The sequence below is a fragment of the Drosophila hydei genome, unplaced genomic scaffold (genome assembly GCF_003285905.1).
Source record: "Drosophila hydei strain 15085-1641.00,03,60 unplaced genomic scaffold, DhydRS2 tig00008114-arrow-pilon, whole genome shotgun sequence".
Classification (NCBI taxonomy): Eukaryota; Metazoa; Arthropoda; class Insecta; order Diptera; family Drosophilidae; genus Drosophila; species Drosophila hydei.
Window position 1 is genome coordinate 6261132 of NW_022045827.1, and position 16946 is coordinate 6278077.

At 37.6% G+C, this 16946-nt stretch overlaps 1 protein-coding gene across 7 annotated transcripts; it reads right to left on the bottom strand.

Moving 5' to 3' along the window:
- Positions 1 to 1682: 1682 nt before the first annotated feature.
- Positions 1683 to 16529, bottom strand: LOC111595550 (GATA zinc finger domain-containing protein 10). Of its 7 annotated transcripts, none has more exons than XM_023309342.2 (10): positions 16245 to 16529; positions 5681 to 5743; positions 5455 to 5593; positions 5267 to 5381; positions 4816 to 4893; positions 4012 to 4218; positions 3832 to 3951; positions 2498 to 2991; positions 2327 to 2435; positions 1683 to 2267 (listed from the first exon to the last, which is right to left on the bottom strand). In XM_023309342.2, exons 1-10 carry the CDS (start codon positions 16318 to 16320, stop codon positions 2136 to 2138), a joined length of 1533 nt encoding a protein of 510 aa, XP_023165110.2. In that variant the 5' UTR covers positions 16321 to 16529; the 3' UTR covers positions 1683 to 2135. The 7 variants fall into 7 exon arrangements, with proteins under 7 accessions (XP_023165110.2, XP_023165109.2, XP_023165107.2 ...); XM_023309341.2 differs by having other exon boundaries at positions 4567 to 4893; XM_023309344.2 differs by having other exon boundaries at positions 1903 to 2267; positions 2335 to 2435.
- Between the last annotated feature and the right edge of the window lie 417 nt (positions 16530 to 16946).

The following is a 16946-nucleotide window of genomic DNA, read 5'->3' on the forward strand; positions in this document are numbered from 1 at the left end:
AACTTAAATAATATAATATAATATATATAAATATGAATAAATAAATAAATGTTTTAAACATTAAATATTAATAAATACGAAAGCAAAATAATATTTATGAGTTAATCTGAGTTGAATTCATATAAGAAAATATAAATATAATTTTAAAGATTAATTTATTAATTAAAGCTTAATTTAAATATTAACAAATTACCTAATTTAACATTATATTTCCTAACATAAATCCATATATTTTTATGCAATTTTCTTTAAGTTTTTCGTTGTTGCTTTTTTGGTTTCATTTGATTTACTCAATTCGAATCCCAAAATCCAAACCTAAAAACCAACTGACATAAACCAAGCAAGCAAAAAGGACTACACCAAGGACCTTTTTCTCTCTGGCAAATTGAGGTAGTAGGTTGTATAGTAGTACTTATAGACCATACTATACAGCGTGCTAGCTTTCTTTGCTTGACTATAAGCCGCAAAGACATCCCACACACACTCTCCCAGCCATACAATGTGTTCTCTCTCTATCTCTGAGTACGCGCGTGTGTGTGTGCGTGCGTGTGTGTGCGAAAGTGTTTTCACATTATTATTATAATACATAGTTGATCTGTAATCATAAGAAATTCACTGCATATTACACATTGGTATTAGTGACATGTGCAAATGTTTGTATGGCTGATTCCCTGAGACCCTAACTTGTGACTTTTAATACCAGTTTCACAAGTTTTGATCTCCGGTATTGGACGCAAACTTGCTGATGTTAGTAAAAAGTACACATCGAGCTCAGTCTACATATGTATATATGTACAGATATATACGTCTAACTGGATATGTCTATATGGGCTAATAACGTTTGTATATATATGAACAAGACATTCCATTCATAAGTATTTTCATTTTATACGACTTTTCTTTGCTGTGCTATCCAGGTGTGAATGTATGAAGTATGCTGTCTGAAATGCTGATAATGATGTGATGATCTGGATCTTTCTATTGTCTATGTATGTAAGTATGGGAAAAATTTAGCCATGATGATGATTTAAAATGAATTTGAAGCTCAATGGATTATGCTCAGATGATATCTCTAAAGTGTTTGAATATCTAGTAGAACCTTATAGAGATTTATAATATGTATTTGAATAATGATTGATTTTTACATCTATTATCAGATATCATTAAGTATTTATTTAAAATTATTTTGTCTTAAACTAATATTTAAAAATTTAAGATCATTCTCAAATGTTTTTCAAGAAGCCTTAAAAGTTTTTGCAAATATGTAGAGATAAATATAGAACTCAGAAATATAGCACATTAATGTTTTCATCTGCCCTCTTGTAAAAGTCAAGCTGACCTGATGAAGAGCATTTTTATATTTTATTTTAAAATTATTATCAAATATCTGTTCATACATAATGATATATATATATATATATATATATATATATATATAGTATATATAAATTCAGATTCTAAACTTAAGGAACGACTTTAAATGTTTCTTTTTTTAGAAGTCTTAAAAGCCTAAGATAATATCATTAACCTTTTTTTTGATAGAGGAGAATCCATTTTGTGAGCAGTTATTATGAAATAGATGCTTCGAAATTAATTTTAATTAATACAATTTTTTTATTATAGGCTCGGCAAATGATATCATATCAGCTTATCATATCATATATCAACTAAAACTGACTGCCATGCGATCAACTGGACTTCTATCGACTCTTCATGGAAGTCAATCGTCAATTAAATTCCAATACATAGTTATAACGTAATAGAATAACGTAATAATTCAACTAAAAACTTAAGGCAAACATATAATTAAATATTAGTATACGCATCTACTATCTTTTTCTTAGACCAAATATTGTTCACCCACAAATCCAACAAAAGAAACACAAATAACATCCTTATGCTTATTAACAAACATTTATTGTAAACCCAAAGCTGAGTTGTCTGTTAACAGATGCGATACACACAACAAAGGATTCAAATAAAGCTTATCTAAGAACTACGAGCTAAACTAGTTGAAGTTGTGAATATGATGAAAGTTGATGTGAGCTAAACAATTTCATTGTCGTTTATAATAAGTGTGAAAGAGAGAGGGAGCGATGTACGAATAAGTAGATATAGTAAAGATCGTCTATATGCTATGAACGCAGGGCGGCTTCACTGATGCGTGCACTTGTTGTCCTTGGATTTCTTTTTACGATCTTCACTTGAATTTGATCGTCGTGTACCTTGAATTGGCATGTAAGGCGGCGTAGGGCTGACGCTTTGATCTACAGACAGTGAGATAGATTAATATATAGCAGCTGATTATTGAGCAGGCTTTAAATACATATATACCAAAGTTGCCGGACTTGGAGTACTTGAGATGCGGCGAGACATCGTGACCGCTGGACAGCGTGCTGTCATGAGAGCCCGCCTCTGAGCCATAGTGCTCCGAGCTGGAAGTAGCGAGAGAAAAACTTAAGTCAAAGCCAATGAAGTCGCTGATTGATCGATTTACCGCGTCATGGAATTATGCTGCTGCACGGCATCTGCAGTCAAATGCAAAGAGATGGGTCGCGGTTGCCCAGGTCGACAGCTGTCCACGGGCAGGGTATAGATGTCATCATCGCCGCGTGTCAGGCTGCTGGCAGCTGCGGCCGCCTGTCGCTGTTGCCGCTGCATGGAGCCGTGCGCGGAGCTGCTGTCTCTGGTCAGACTGCCATTGGTCAGTGTGCCATTAGGCTGGCGCTGCTCAACTGCTGCTCGGCTGCTGTTGAGCACATCAATGGGATTTGAATAGGCTTCCACGTCGATATCGTTTGACATTTGTGACGCAGACATACAGTCCTGCGGCAGAGCCAGCAGCGGCCCGCAATGCGAGCCATTTGTGCCGCAGAGCAAACTGTTTACCCCATTGGCAGCAACACCAGCGCCAGCTACTGCTCCTGCTTCCTTTTGCTGCGACTTGCGCAGGCGCGCCTTCTCCTTGGCGCGCTTCACTTTGGCTTTTTCCTGTTAAAGACGAACGAAATGATTTAGTTGTGTTTAAAATTTTTTTTAAATATATATTTGAATATAAGAAATTTTATATATTTATTTTATATTATAATAATGTAAAACTTGAAAAATGATTGAGCTTTATTAAGAAGTTGTTCATAATTAATAAAATATATTTTATTTGCATTAAATATATGAAGAAAACTCTGTCTACAGCAAAGCAAATGAATTTTGACTTAATCTCAAATATGAAGTAATGCTTATTGTCTAATGCTTAGAATTTTATTTATAATTTTACTAATTCCTAATAGAGTTCTTAACTCAAAGTTAGACTGACAACTTTTGCATAAAACAGAAAACAAGACAAGAGTAAAGAAGACTTAAGTTCTTGATATATATAGATAGAGCAAGATATAGCATACCGAAATTTAGCTGGCATTATAATGCCCTGTAACTATAAAAGATTCTAGACATATAAACAAAGATGTATTTATATATTAGGAAAAGAAAGTCAAAGAGAAAGAGCTCCAACACTCTTTATAATACATTTTATCTGCTGTGTTATTATCCTAAGTACTCCTCAAAGATATCCTTATGACACTGCGTATACCTATTGACTGAAATGATCAACTAGCTGCATCAGCATAGACCTACTTCAGTTAAGCATACAAAAATCCATTCATCTTTTACCTTAACTGCAGAAATTTTGAGTTTCCGTAATTTGAATATATTTTTTCCGTACTTGGAACAAGAATTGAGTTAAGAGATCATTGAGGATATATAATAAAATATATTCAGTTTAACAATTGGATTAGGGTTTCTACAGAATACTAAATTTCGATCTGTTCAACTTACGCGCTCCTGCAGCATCTTGGCGAGTTCTTTGTCCTGTGCCTCAATGGCCAGCATGCGATCGCGTTGCTCCTGACGCACGCTATCCTTGCTCTCAATGGCCTGCAGGCGACGCGCCAGCAGCTGCAAGAAAGCCAACAACATTAGCAATAGAAAGAGTATATGACATAGATGTAAGCTCACCTCGTCCTTCTGCTCCTGCTTGAGCTTCTTGCTCAGCTCGTGCAGCTCCTCGGGCGGTAGTCCAATGTCACGCAGGCTCGCATAGTCGCAGGGATCCACATAGAGCTCAATGTCGTCCGCGTGCTGCTGCATGTGCCGCTCGACGGCTTTGGCGTTGCCCAGCGCAAAGTTGCCCACCATCTGATCGTATTTCTCCGGAGATAGTTTCTGAAATTTCGGTTCGGTACGCAGTAAGTTTTCGTGTGAGGCCGAACGCTGGGGCATGACTGCGTCGACAACAGTTGCCGCTGCAGCGGCTGCAGCGACTGCTGTTGCTGACAGGCCGCGTATGCTGTCAGCAACATCGGCATAGTCCACCAGCTCGTCTATGTCAGCTGCCTGATGATTGATGCTGTGTGTGGGTGTGTGCTGAGATGTAAGGCTGTGCGATATAGATGTAGATGTTGGTGTTGTTGGTGCAAGGCGACGTGCTGATTGATGTTGCTGATGTGCATGATGGTGACGTGCTTGTTGCTGCGGTGCGATTGTTGTTGGCGCGTGCTCAGCATCACTCACCAACAGCTGATTGTGTTGTGGTTGTGTTTTTTGCTTAGTGGGTGTGCTAGTTGCTGCTGTTGCTGCTGCTGGCATATCAACAATATTTGGTATAAGCGATAATCCTACATAGTTGTCTGTTTGTGAAAAGTGTTGCTGCTGCAGCTGCAGCGGCTGCTGACTGAGATATCTAGCTTGCTGTGAGGTGCTGGGCTCAACTCTGCTATTCGATTCGTGTTGCAGTTGCAGCTGTTGCTGCAGTATACTTGCTTTGGCTGGTCGCGGCGGCGGACGGCTCTTGTCGCGTGTTGCTGGCGGCGGCACCGGCGGCAGATTCACATAGATTTCCTGCAATTGTTACGGATTAGATGTGTGACAGATTTCAAATGTGGCTCATGTTAAAAGAGAACCAAGCTATTTAGAGAATTATAAAATGTCGCTAGTCTATGCAAGAAACATAAGATCACATTTTCAAATATTCAGTTTACATTTTTAATTACAATTCACAGACGGTCAGGCAGCATATTGCTTACTGATTTTTCTATACTAGAATATATTAGCAATATATAACAGTTATCTTGTGTAATAACTGGGAATATGCGAAGCTTCTTCTGTCTCTTTTATTTATCTATCTTCTATCTCTAGCAAAAACTCCTAAACACAAACTTCTAATATTACTATATCCTAATATGACCTCTCTTAATCTCCTTAGGCAACACACCTGCATTTTCTGTGCAATTAGCTCGCTCTGCTGCAGCTCCTTTTGCTGCTGTTCCTGCAGATCGCGTTCAAGCTTATCGGCAATTTCTTTGGCCACACGTTTGTCATGCTCCTCCCTGGCACATGGAAAAAAAAGGGCACACATTAGTTAAGCATAGAGAAGAGCTGAGGAATTCAATATATTTTTACTGTTCTGTGAGGCGTCGTCGGTAGGCCTCCACCTGCCGCTGGGCCTGTTCCGTTTCCTTAATTTGCTCGTGCAGAGCCGTGGGGAAATCTTCGCGCACCGTCGCATTCCTGTACCGATTGCCCTTATAAAAGTCGTTAACTGCAGAGGGCGAAAGAGAAAGAGAGAGCGTGAGAGGGAGCGGGCATTAAAGTGCAATCTAATGTTGTAAAAGTCTGAGGCACTTACTCTCCTGGGACTGCAGCTTGTAGGCCAGGGCGCCGTCCTCACGCACGAGCCATTCCTTGCAAACTGAAACGGGAAATGGAGGAGATGCTTAAGTTATTAAGGTTTGCTCTAATCACCTTTTGATGGCTCGGCCATCAAGTGCCAGCTTGCTCAGCTTGATTACAAGTCATAAAAAGGCAGTAGGAGACAGTTTCTAGACGTGGCAGACTAGCAGCTACCCTGTGCTTAAACCACAATTGTATAAACTATATGCAATTGGAGTGACGTTAGCTCGAATAAGCCAATAAGAAATGGCTTCTAAATGTACTAATCCAAGGCATATACCAACCACAAATGTATCTATTACAATTATTGAAAACTCAAATTTCGAAGCCCAAAATGAAAGCCCCACAGACCCTGCTCTAACAAAGAGCTCGGCTGCTGTCTTCTATCTCAAACGAAGCCCAACCCAACAACCCTTCCATTACCACTCTTAACAGTCTTAACAGGCATACAGTTTATTGGCATATAGCTACTAAGCGCCAACTGTTATTTTAATGCATGCTCCCAATCGCCGAGCCTATCAAATTACCCAAACCGAATCGGAATCTAATGAAGCACCGCAAGAGCATATTATAATCTCGACGCAAACCAAAAAAAAAAGTGGAAAAAAGTAGAAAAATAAATAAACTCCAATGAGTCACGTCTACGGAGTGAAGTGGCAAAGGGTAGACGGGGATACCGAACAAAGGCATTCCATTGAGGATGCACATGCTCGTCGCGTTTCACGGAAATGCATTTCGATGCAACTCCAGATATGCTTCAACTCACACAAGCGGGCGGGGACGAAGTGCGGCTATTGGGGGCGGGGGCAGTCAGCGGATGTCAGCTTTTGATCGATTTGATGGGGCACTAAGATCTGGCTCTGCTGATAAGCGAAAGCGTGGTACAGAAATTTTGTTTTAATTATGTGAGTGTGTAGAGAATTTTTCTTCTTTTCTTTTTTTTTTTTTTGTTGATTGTCAGCTTACAAGCAGCAACGGCTGTCTGCCTCTGCCTCTGCCTCTGTCTGTGTTTATGTTTGTGCCTCGCTGTCATTTATCATTAGTCGCGGAGCAGTTGGTAATTGGTTGCTTTGGGGCAAAGCTCTATCAACTAAAATTGTGTATGATTTATAAAAAGGAAAGTGCCACACGAAAGTCGAAGCGCTGCTCAAGTGTGTCTCGTTGCTTCTGTTGCTTCAAGCTGTGGCAAATGGAGCCATGTAATCAAAGTTAACTTGATTTATTGGCCTGGCTCTATTGAGTGGTTTTTCTCGAGGCAGTTTTGCAGAAGTTTAATGCGAACTATCTTTGACTAAATCGAGAATTCCCTTTGGCTATATACATTTTTATTATTGTTTTTTTGTCTCTATATATATTCTAGCTTTCCACTTTTTTTCCGCTTGTTAATGTGAATTTCTTAAAATTGCTTCAACTTTCGCTCACTTAACATTTGTCTGCAGGCGAAAGTCGTTAAGACTTCTTTCTAATGGGTTTCAAAAGAGCTGTCTAATCAAACATCAAATAGTTTCGTATTACAATCGGTTTACAATCCGATTTGCTCTCTCATTACTCGCATTCTAGTCTAGTTTATTTAACTTTAATTAGTAAACATTAATATCTGTTTTCGCTTTAGTTTCTCCCGCTTAGTTTAGATCAGCCAGCGCTCCACAAATACCCCTATATCATTTTCAGACAGCTATTCAGACAGCCAAACATATCTCTTATTAATTTTCATTAACAAACGCGTCTGATATTTCTTTGGTTTTTATACTCGTTTGCCAAGGGAAACGGGCATATTTGTATTTAGTTTCTGAAACTTAACACCTTGTATATAAAGTCGGGGATACCTGAGTCAAAAACGTGTTAGTATTAGAGTGCAGTGATAGGTAGGTGGGTCTTGAGTAGAAAAAATATACGTGAGGATAAGCATGAATTTTAATATGAGTTGAGCAAATGCAATGCAAGAGATACTCAAAATGTTGTTTATTAGATTTTTAGTAGTGGAAATAGTAGTAGTATTAGTTATAGTAATAATTAATAGTAGTAGTAGTAGTAGCTACAGTAGTAGAAATAGTAGTAGAAATAGGAGCAGTAGTAGTGTTAGGAGTAATAGCAATAGTAGTAGAATATTATTAGTAGTATAGTAATATTAGTAGTAGTATGTGAAATATTAATAGTAGTAGCAGTAGTAGTAATAGTAATAGTCGTTAAAAAAGGAGTATTAGTAGTATAGTAAGCGTAGTAGCAGAAATAGTAGTATATAGCATAAGAGTAGTAACAGTAGAAATTTAGTACTTGAGAAGAATCTTGACTACAGTTCGTTAAGTGTACGACATATGCTCACATAACTGTACATTGATATCGATTAATCGATTTAAATATATAAAATTATCGATTGGGTGAATCAAACTTTATCTGCGCCTTTCATTTTTCTAATTTCTATAGAGCATTGATTCTTTTAGGCACGAGACAAATCAATTGACTAGACAAAAAGGCAGGCCTAAATCGATTCAGCTGTTTTTCAAGATCTAAAATATATATATACTTTATGTGGCAAGCCAAGCCTCATTCTACCTCCTACTTACATATTCATTAACAATTGAAACAGAATTTGAATTTTTAGACAGACTTCAAACGAGCATTAGGCAGTTGGTTACACCCAGCTGCAACGTTCCTCTTGTAATTTATCTATGCTCAAATGTCACACACACGCACACCCAGTCCCTTTGCACTCGCTTTAATTTAAAGGTTCTTTGACTTTTAAACTGTCACTCGGCAATTACCTGCACTCTGACCCGCAATTAGAATTAGTTTGTGCCTAGTTGAATTATGTGGCATGACAAACTGGCGGCTGTTGCAGTTGCAGGCGCTGCTGTTGACGTTGCTTAATTAACTGCAATTTGCGGAAGTGCAAGTGCGCTGAGAACTCGTTGCAAAGTTGCACAAGTATCTGACTTGCAGCACCTCCCCCCACTCACTTCACTCATTCTCTGTAAAAGAAACATTTGCAGCCATAATCAATTTAGCTGTTCGCTTCTACATTTGATTTCTCACTGACCTAAGTGTGTAACACTCTGTGTGTGTGTGTGTGTTTGTCTCTGTTTATGTATCTGCTGCTGTGCATAAACAAGAGCAAAAGTATCTTTTTTCCAACTTTTGTTGCCTCACCCGATGTCGGTTCAGCCTGATTGCTCAGGTTGGGGCCCGACTCGTCTTACATATTTGCGCTGACTCCAGCATTCGTATGCACATATTAACCCCAGCCAGCCAGCCCCCATCTCCCGCCCCTCGTGGGTAACCAGTGCTCAGTCTCCTCAGCCCATTGGCATGTGTTTATTGTGCTTTCAGCATACATATTACTTACAAAGTCTCTTGTGTTGTTCTTTCGTTTGCGCTTTGCGCTTTGCTTTGCTTTGCTTTTTTATAATGCCCCGCAAAAGCGCAGCTTTACATACCCTGCAACGAGTTGGTTGCCTCGAGGTATGTCAGCCAATAGCAGGCAAGTTTGTGACGGGCTAAATAATGCAGCTAAGCCGCTGTTTTTTATGTTTTAAATATCTTTTTTAAAGCTTTTTTTCTGTTCTTATATTTCTCATTTTTTATTTCGATAGTATAAAAAAATGTTAAATTAAAAAAATATACGTAATTTTTTATGAACAAACATTTTTTTTAAATTTAATTTAACATTTTTTAAGAAGTTTTTTCTTATTTATTTATACCATGCCAGTAGTATACTATATAAAAACTTATTTTGTAATAGAACTGATAATAGAACTACCTAATAGAATTCAGAAATATTTTATATAATATATTCAGAAACATTATTTCTTTCAATCATTTTTTTATCTATTTATCTATTTTTTAATCTATTCAGAAACATTTTTTCTTTGAATTATTAAAATGTTAGTAATTCACAGAGTAACCCTAGAGTCGTGCATGCCATTGCCTAGAACAATTACTCGTTATTATGCACAACGGGCCGCGTTTCGAAAATGGTAAAAATAAGTTAAACTTTGCCTTTGACTGGTCAGCAAATGTGGAAATCAGCTTGCAGCACATTTTGCGCTGGCCGTTAAATAAATTTTCAGTTTTTATTTTACAATTCGTTTTGTTTTTTAAGCGTCACAGGAAATGGGCTGGGCAGTTAAAAGATATGGCAAATATGCCTATTACGGTATTGTTTGGCAGCTGTTGGCGACGATAAAGCAATTCCAAAATGCATGTCACAAAAAATTTGAAATTCTCTTCATTTCCTACATTTTTTTGATATGGTGTAAAAAAGTCACAAATCACAGAATAAATATTATAATGACAACCGATTTATTGTTCAACGTATATATTGTAAAATGTATGCAGTTACCTTGCCCTGAAACGGGTTTTATTTTTCTTTTTCTGCGCCAAATAACAGTTAACCCCAGCAACAACAAAAAGTGACACACACAGAAAAGGTGGTGTGTGGCGCGTGGTGCATGTGCCTGCAATGTGGGTCGCCACCAGCAGTTTATTGACTTGCCCAAAAAAATAACAACAAGAGCTCTTGGAACGGGTTAGTAAGTCAACAGAATACGAGTCCCAATCCACAACTCATGCGTCACGCGGAGTTCTCTGAAATTCCAACAGCAAAAACACATTTTTTTTCGTTTTGGCACAGTCAGCTGATCTTGGCTAAGATCTTACCTGGCTACCAGACACTGAAGAGTAATCAAAGAATTCACAAAAACTCATAAGATATTTGGTAGTCCCTTCCCCTCGTCTTGGCTATTAAAACAATATTTGTAACCTCTTTTTAATAAGCAGCAATGATTAAAGAGAAGTTCTTTAGCTTGCAAATGTTGAGTAATTTTACATTAGATATTTTTGATATGTACAACTCGTAGAGTGGTTCTCTAAGAGGCTGATGTAATATTCTAATTACTTAACATCTAAACACAAATGGCGCTGTTAATATAAATGCGATTGTTTAAAGTGCAAATTTTTACTGCCCGCTAGCTGAGTTTATTTCAATAGTTTTTATACTATAACCAATGAGTTACTGTGAAGTCCGTTTCGCCCTACTGCTAAATTCTTACTTCAGTTTCTGTGATTTACATTTTGTTTTAAATAAAAAAAAAAACAATTGCAATTTCACAGTCAAGTTATGAATTCCTCAAACAGATTAAAACTATCAAAGAGTAGTATTAAAGACTGTTCATAAAATATTGTTCTTATTTAATACAACTCGTAACTGAAAAATAAGATTGGGCTTAAACTCTTAATAAATACTTTAAGTATAAATATTAATATATAAATATTAATATATAAATATTAAATTAAGAATCTCTCTTTCAGCTTACAATTAAATGCAATTCAATCCTGATCCGCCACTTATTCTTTATCTTTCAGGTATTCGAATCATGTTCCAAGGCTCTACCTACATTCAAGTGTTGCATTCAGTTGGTGCAGCAAATTGAAGACCTCAACCTGCATTGGCTGCGCAGACCTTTGATGAAAAACATTTGATAGCAGACCTCAATTAACCTTCGCAGTGCATTCAATTCATGAAATTCATTTTCAGTTCACAGCACTTTGCATTGCGGTTCTCTGTGGCACTTGTGTTTGTGGGGCTTCCCTCAATGATTTTTCCCATCCCTCTGTGTCTCCCTCCTACTCTCTATTCTATCTAATTCATTTTCACTTGCTCTCTCTTTGGCCAAGTTCAAATAGCGGTCTATGCTTGAATGGTTCGGTCTGTGGATCGCGTGAAGCGTTACACAACGAAAGAGGATATGTAAAAATGGAATGAAAAAAACCTGAACGAAAATTTATGCATATGCCAGCTATGAAAAACTATGGTATCGAGTGGAAAACCGATTTGGAAAGTCGAAGGAAAATTTATGAGAGGCAAAAGCAGCCAAAGCAGGAAAAATGCTGTCGACGCTGTTGCATTGATTAGCGGCTGAAAGTGGAAAAACCTGACTCAAGGTTGTTGAACATGCCACTAGCCAGAGTCAAGCGGCAGCATAGGCGGGGGCAGCAACAGCGAGACGCTTGCCACAAACAAAAATGTGGCTGCAACGGCGACGCCGACAAGATGCGACGTTGACTATTTGAATGTTGCAGCTGATGGATACACACAGAAAACGAGCTAAAGATGCAGCATATGTGTGTGTGTGTGTATATATATTTTCATGTGTGTGTGTGTGTGCGTGTGTATATTGTGTTGCCAAGCATTGACCTTAGCCACGGCCAAAGCCGTTAATAAGAAGCTGCTGCTGCAGCTGTGGGAAGAATTTAGCTCATTATGCAGCTGAAAACAATTTAAATGCGGGCTGATTGATTGATTGATTGATCGATTGAACGATTCGCTGAGAGCTCTGCACAAACACGCGCCAACAGCCAATCGTTAAAACTTATGCATTTGGCTTAACAAATTAGCGTAATTTGATATCTGCTGACGCCTTTGCTCGGCTGAAGTATTCGCTACACCAGAAGCTAAAGCTAATGATAAAGCCCATTAACGTAACTTTCTCCGAAATTGAAGTACACAAATATGACTTTTCCATTTGCAAAGCACAATTGTGTGTCACGTCAAGAGTCAAGCTACTTAAAGCGAGCAACTTGCTAGCTGTAGAAGACAAAGCAGACAAAGAAGGGAAGAGCAGCAACAGAGTTTCCCATTTGCGCAGCCGGGCAAAGAGTTTGCCTTGAAAGCATGTCACAAACTTGATCTATACTAATAATTTAGTTATTTCAATTACGATTAATTTCTATTCTTGAGTGAATCAATATCTTGTGGGTATATAAGACGGGTTTGTGAAACTTATCAAAAAAAAAATAAATAAATAAAAAATTAAAATAACAAAAATAAATACTTAACTTTACCGATATATATAATATAGGACCTATATAATATAATCAATAAATATAATAAGAAAATGGCGAATACAGCAAAATTGAATGGATGAACGATTCAATCTGTTCGACTTCATTATAGCTCGAAATACTGATAAGATATCGTCTATACCTATATCTATATATGTATTTGTATTTTAAAAGCATATTTATATATCTAAAAGATATCCATTTCGTAAGAATTCTATATGTGTAACGCATCTGTGCACAAAGTTATTAATCTGCGAAATGGAAAAGTTGTATAATCTTTTGAATACCGGTTTTTATAGACGCCGACTACCTGATCAGCTTATGCAACGTTTCGAATAGAATGAGAGAAGTGAAATACTTGAAAAATATAATCAATATTTTTATTTTTATTTATGATCTCATTAAAGATAAGTGAAAGTAAAGATATAAGAAAAATAATAAAATATATTATATTATTCATATTTCCCAGAGACACTAATGCTAATATATTTTAATAACATGAATTCATTTTGAAATATGGGAAATCAATTTATTTATAGGTCTTAAGAGTCTTTAGCTTAAGTGTTGAATTGGCTAAATTGAAAGTCCTCAGTTAAAATATGACTCTTTTGCAGTACAATATATAGAAAACAAACTGTCTAATGATACAGACAGAAACTAACAAAAGAATCCATAAAAAGCACTTAAGAGAATACTATCTACACTCATTGACTAGATTGAAACTTAACTACGATTATGGACATTCAAAGGATTACGACAGTTAGAATACCTATCATAAATATCTAATAAATATAAATATCTAGACTACGGAGTCGCTTAAATATGTCATGAGATTACGGCCTTTAGTTTACAGTTTAAGCAAACTTTCAGTTAGTCTTTGAGCTCGCATAAAACAAAAAACCCTTTCAAGAACCTTTTGTGTGCCAAAACAATTATGTAGCTTGCAGGAACTGGAGTTTGGGAATTGTGAGTCTTTGAGGTGGCATCGCTAAGCTAAAGCCAAGTGGAGACCTCTTTCTGGCACTTGCACATCCTGTCGCCGACAAGTGAATCATTCGTGGCATGTAGCAAAGAAGAAGAGAGTAGAGGTAGAAAAAACAACAAAAACATGCCACATAAGCTGCAGTCAGTGAGGCAGCTCCGGCATCTCGTCAAGCAACTGTCGACTGTTTCATTCTGCTCCTTGGCTCCTACTCCTTGCCCCTGCCTGCCTGCCCAGCCGGCCAGTTTGTCAGGCAAAAAGAAACAAAATGGAAAAAGGAAAAAGAGGCCAGCATTTGAGTGGCAGCCTCAATGCTTGCAACTCGGAGCTGCGGCTACACATTGTGGGGGTCTCTCTTTTGTCTTTTGTTATGCGTGCTTGGGCGCAAATGAAGCGGCTGCCCGAAGAAGTTGCCAGCGGGCAAGGGGCAGTTCCAGGGGTAGTGGGGTAGGGGCAGCTACTGTCAGCTGTTGCCTGCTGCACGCGCGTATCTTTAAGATACAAAGATACATTTAGAGTGGGGTGTTTTTTCCATCGTGCTCGTTGCATTAAATGGAAAGCGCTTGAGGCACAATTTTTGCACCTCCGGTTGAGTGTAGATTTTCGCTTTCAGTCAGCCCCCAAATAGTGTGAGCTGTAAGCAGACGAGGGCTGTGGCATAAGTTGTGCAGCTATGCAGCATTAAGTGCGATCAGCTGCCGTTTCAATTTCTGATTCTTGTTTGCTTTGAACCCAGCCGAACGTGAGTTCGAATCACATATCAAAGTGGACTGGAAAATACTTTCAAGCATAACAAAACTTAGTTTTTTCTTAGTTACCCAACTTTAGTGGCAGCCCTCTTTATGTTATGCTGCATTTGTTTATTTTCAACAGAAATTTCTGCGTTTTATGTTTTTGGAAGTTGATGTTTAATTTGTCTGTCGGTTGTTATTGCTATTGTTGTTGTAGTTGCTGCCGCTGCTGACTGGCAGCTCATTGTTTTTGTTTATCGTTTCATGAACAAGAAAAAAACTTTCAAAAACTTAAATTGCACACAGAGCGCCCCTTCGAGAAAGATGAGAAAATAAAACCGAAAGAAAGTTCGTTGGCTTTGGCACTTCGGTGTTTGGTTATACGAACAACAATTGCTTTGATTAGCATAACATAAACTTATGACTAAAATCTCTAGCGAGCTTTTGCCATCTCTTTGTCCCAGATGTCGTAACCTTTCTTTTCTTCCCTTTTTTTTAAGTTAATAAAGTTTCATTTTTATTTCACCTCTGTGCGCTTTGCTTGCTTATAAATAATTCCATCCCAGTCAAACTTTGTCTTAATTTATGCTAATTTGTTTGTTATATAAGATTTTGCCACGCAGTTCAATAAACGTGCTGCCTACTAATGCAATTAAGATCGTCTTGTTCATTTGTGACTCACACAGTAAGAAAATAAGTTTTGTGATTTTTTTATTTCTTATAAATATGCTGCAGGGTGAGCCTAGTCATGCATTCCAGTCACACCTTCCGATTTCAGATTGATTTATTATAAAGTCCATATAGTCCACAAATAATTATGCAGATTTGCCATATTTTTAAATGAAATATTGTACTCACTAAAAGATACGTTTTCTACTCTAATATGAGAGCAAACCAGAGCTTGCCTTAGTCTTAGTCACACAGTCTTTCACTAATGGGGAATGCGGAAGAACACTTTGACTTGATCTACGATAATAGAGGAACATCATTTATTCGGCGCAACGAAATTGATGTGAATTGAATTTTGTGTTGTTCAAATAAGTTAAAAGTGCAATTTTAGAGAGACGAAAAACTTAAGCACAGAGTCAATAGATGCCATATTTTATTATGCCAACTCGTTAGCCTGAAGAGTCTAAAAATAAACTCTTTAAGTTCCCAAACTGTTAACTGAATTTGCTAACCAAATAAATCTAATTAACAGCAAAAAGAAGCTGTGATGCATTTTATATTAAACTGTAGATTGACTGTAGACCTACCATTTGCAACGTTTATAATTCGCAAACTGTTTAAGCATTAGTTAACTGAAGTTGCTGATCAGACAAATCTATTCAAGAGTAAAGATCAAATTTCTTATTGGAATAAAATATAGATTCCGTTAGAAGAATGCCATAAGAAAAAATATAATTTCGAGAAATAACAATTTTCATTCTTTTATATGTAAAAAAAATTTAAAATAATATGCACATACATATATACATATACATACATATATTTATATTTATAAATGACACATTTTATAGTAATTATTTGCTGAAATTCACACATTTCAACATTTTATTTTATTTGTCATATTTTATGTGTTAAGTTGAGCTGAAGTGGTTTAAGACCTACTTATTGTTCTTCTCTTCTTTTTGTTTCTTTTCGAAAACGTGTTATTATACTTATTACAGCAATTTAACACCACAATTAGAACTGCGACTCAATGAGGCACTACCTGTTACAGCGAAACGTATACGATACGACGATAAAGAGCGCTACATTTAAAACTCACCCTAAACTAATTGACATAGTTTCATAGTTGTTTCAGAACAGGTCTGCTAAAAACACTATTCCTCTCCCCTTCCCACACTCCTATCCTAACAATCCATCAATTCATTTCAAATGATATGCTATCTCTGTTTAGGCAGGCAAAGAAGCCCAACAAGCAAAAATCTGAGCTGCTGTTGTTGTTGTTGTCTCGCTCTTACCCTCATTAACATGTCCCGATCGAGGCAGTGCGTCCTTTTTAGGCACTGTGGCCGTTGTTGTTGTGAAATTGTTCATCTTCCTTTGCTGTTGTTGTTGATATTTGTGAAATTCTCTTCCCGAAGTTGTTGCTCTTGAACAGGTGTTTTAATTATGAGCTCAAGGACGCGTCGTTGTCGTCTTTGCTGTGGTTGTTGTTGTTCTTGTTGTCTTTCGCTCAATTTCAGTTTCAGGTTTCGGTTTGATGCTGCCGCACCTTCCCTTCCAGTTCAGCGACGGCGGCGGCGCGTCGCTTTCAATAGATAAACAATTAAGCAAAAGCAAACCTGACTTTGATTTTTTTTTAATTTTAGAAATTTTTCACTTAATTGCGTCGCTCTGACTGCGCTCGTTTATGTTGTGTGGCATCCACTTGTGTTTAGTTATGTTGCTTGCAACGCATTTCACTTTCACGCCACGCGATTTATTTATAAATTTCACACCAATACACATACACTCACAAAAACACAGCACAAACAAAGCGCGCGCGCGTCTTTGGGCAGCAGCTGCAATTTTTGTGTCTCGCTCGCCAAACACGTCGCACTTCTGCCGCAAATTATGAACGCGCTCGCAGCTCATGCAACAGCGAAAGCCGCTCAACGAATGCGGCAATGGGGATGGCTGGCTTGGTGCCGACTACATCGATAGGTCGATAGCTTGCTGTT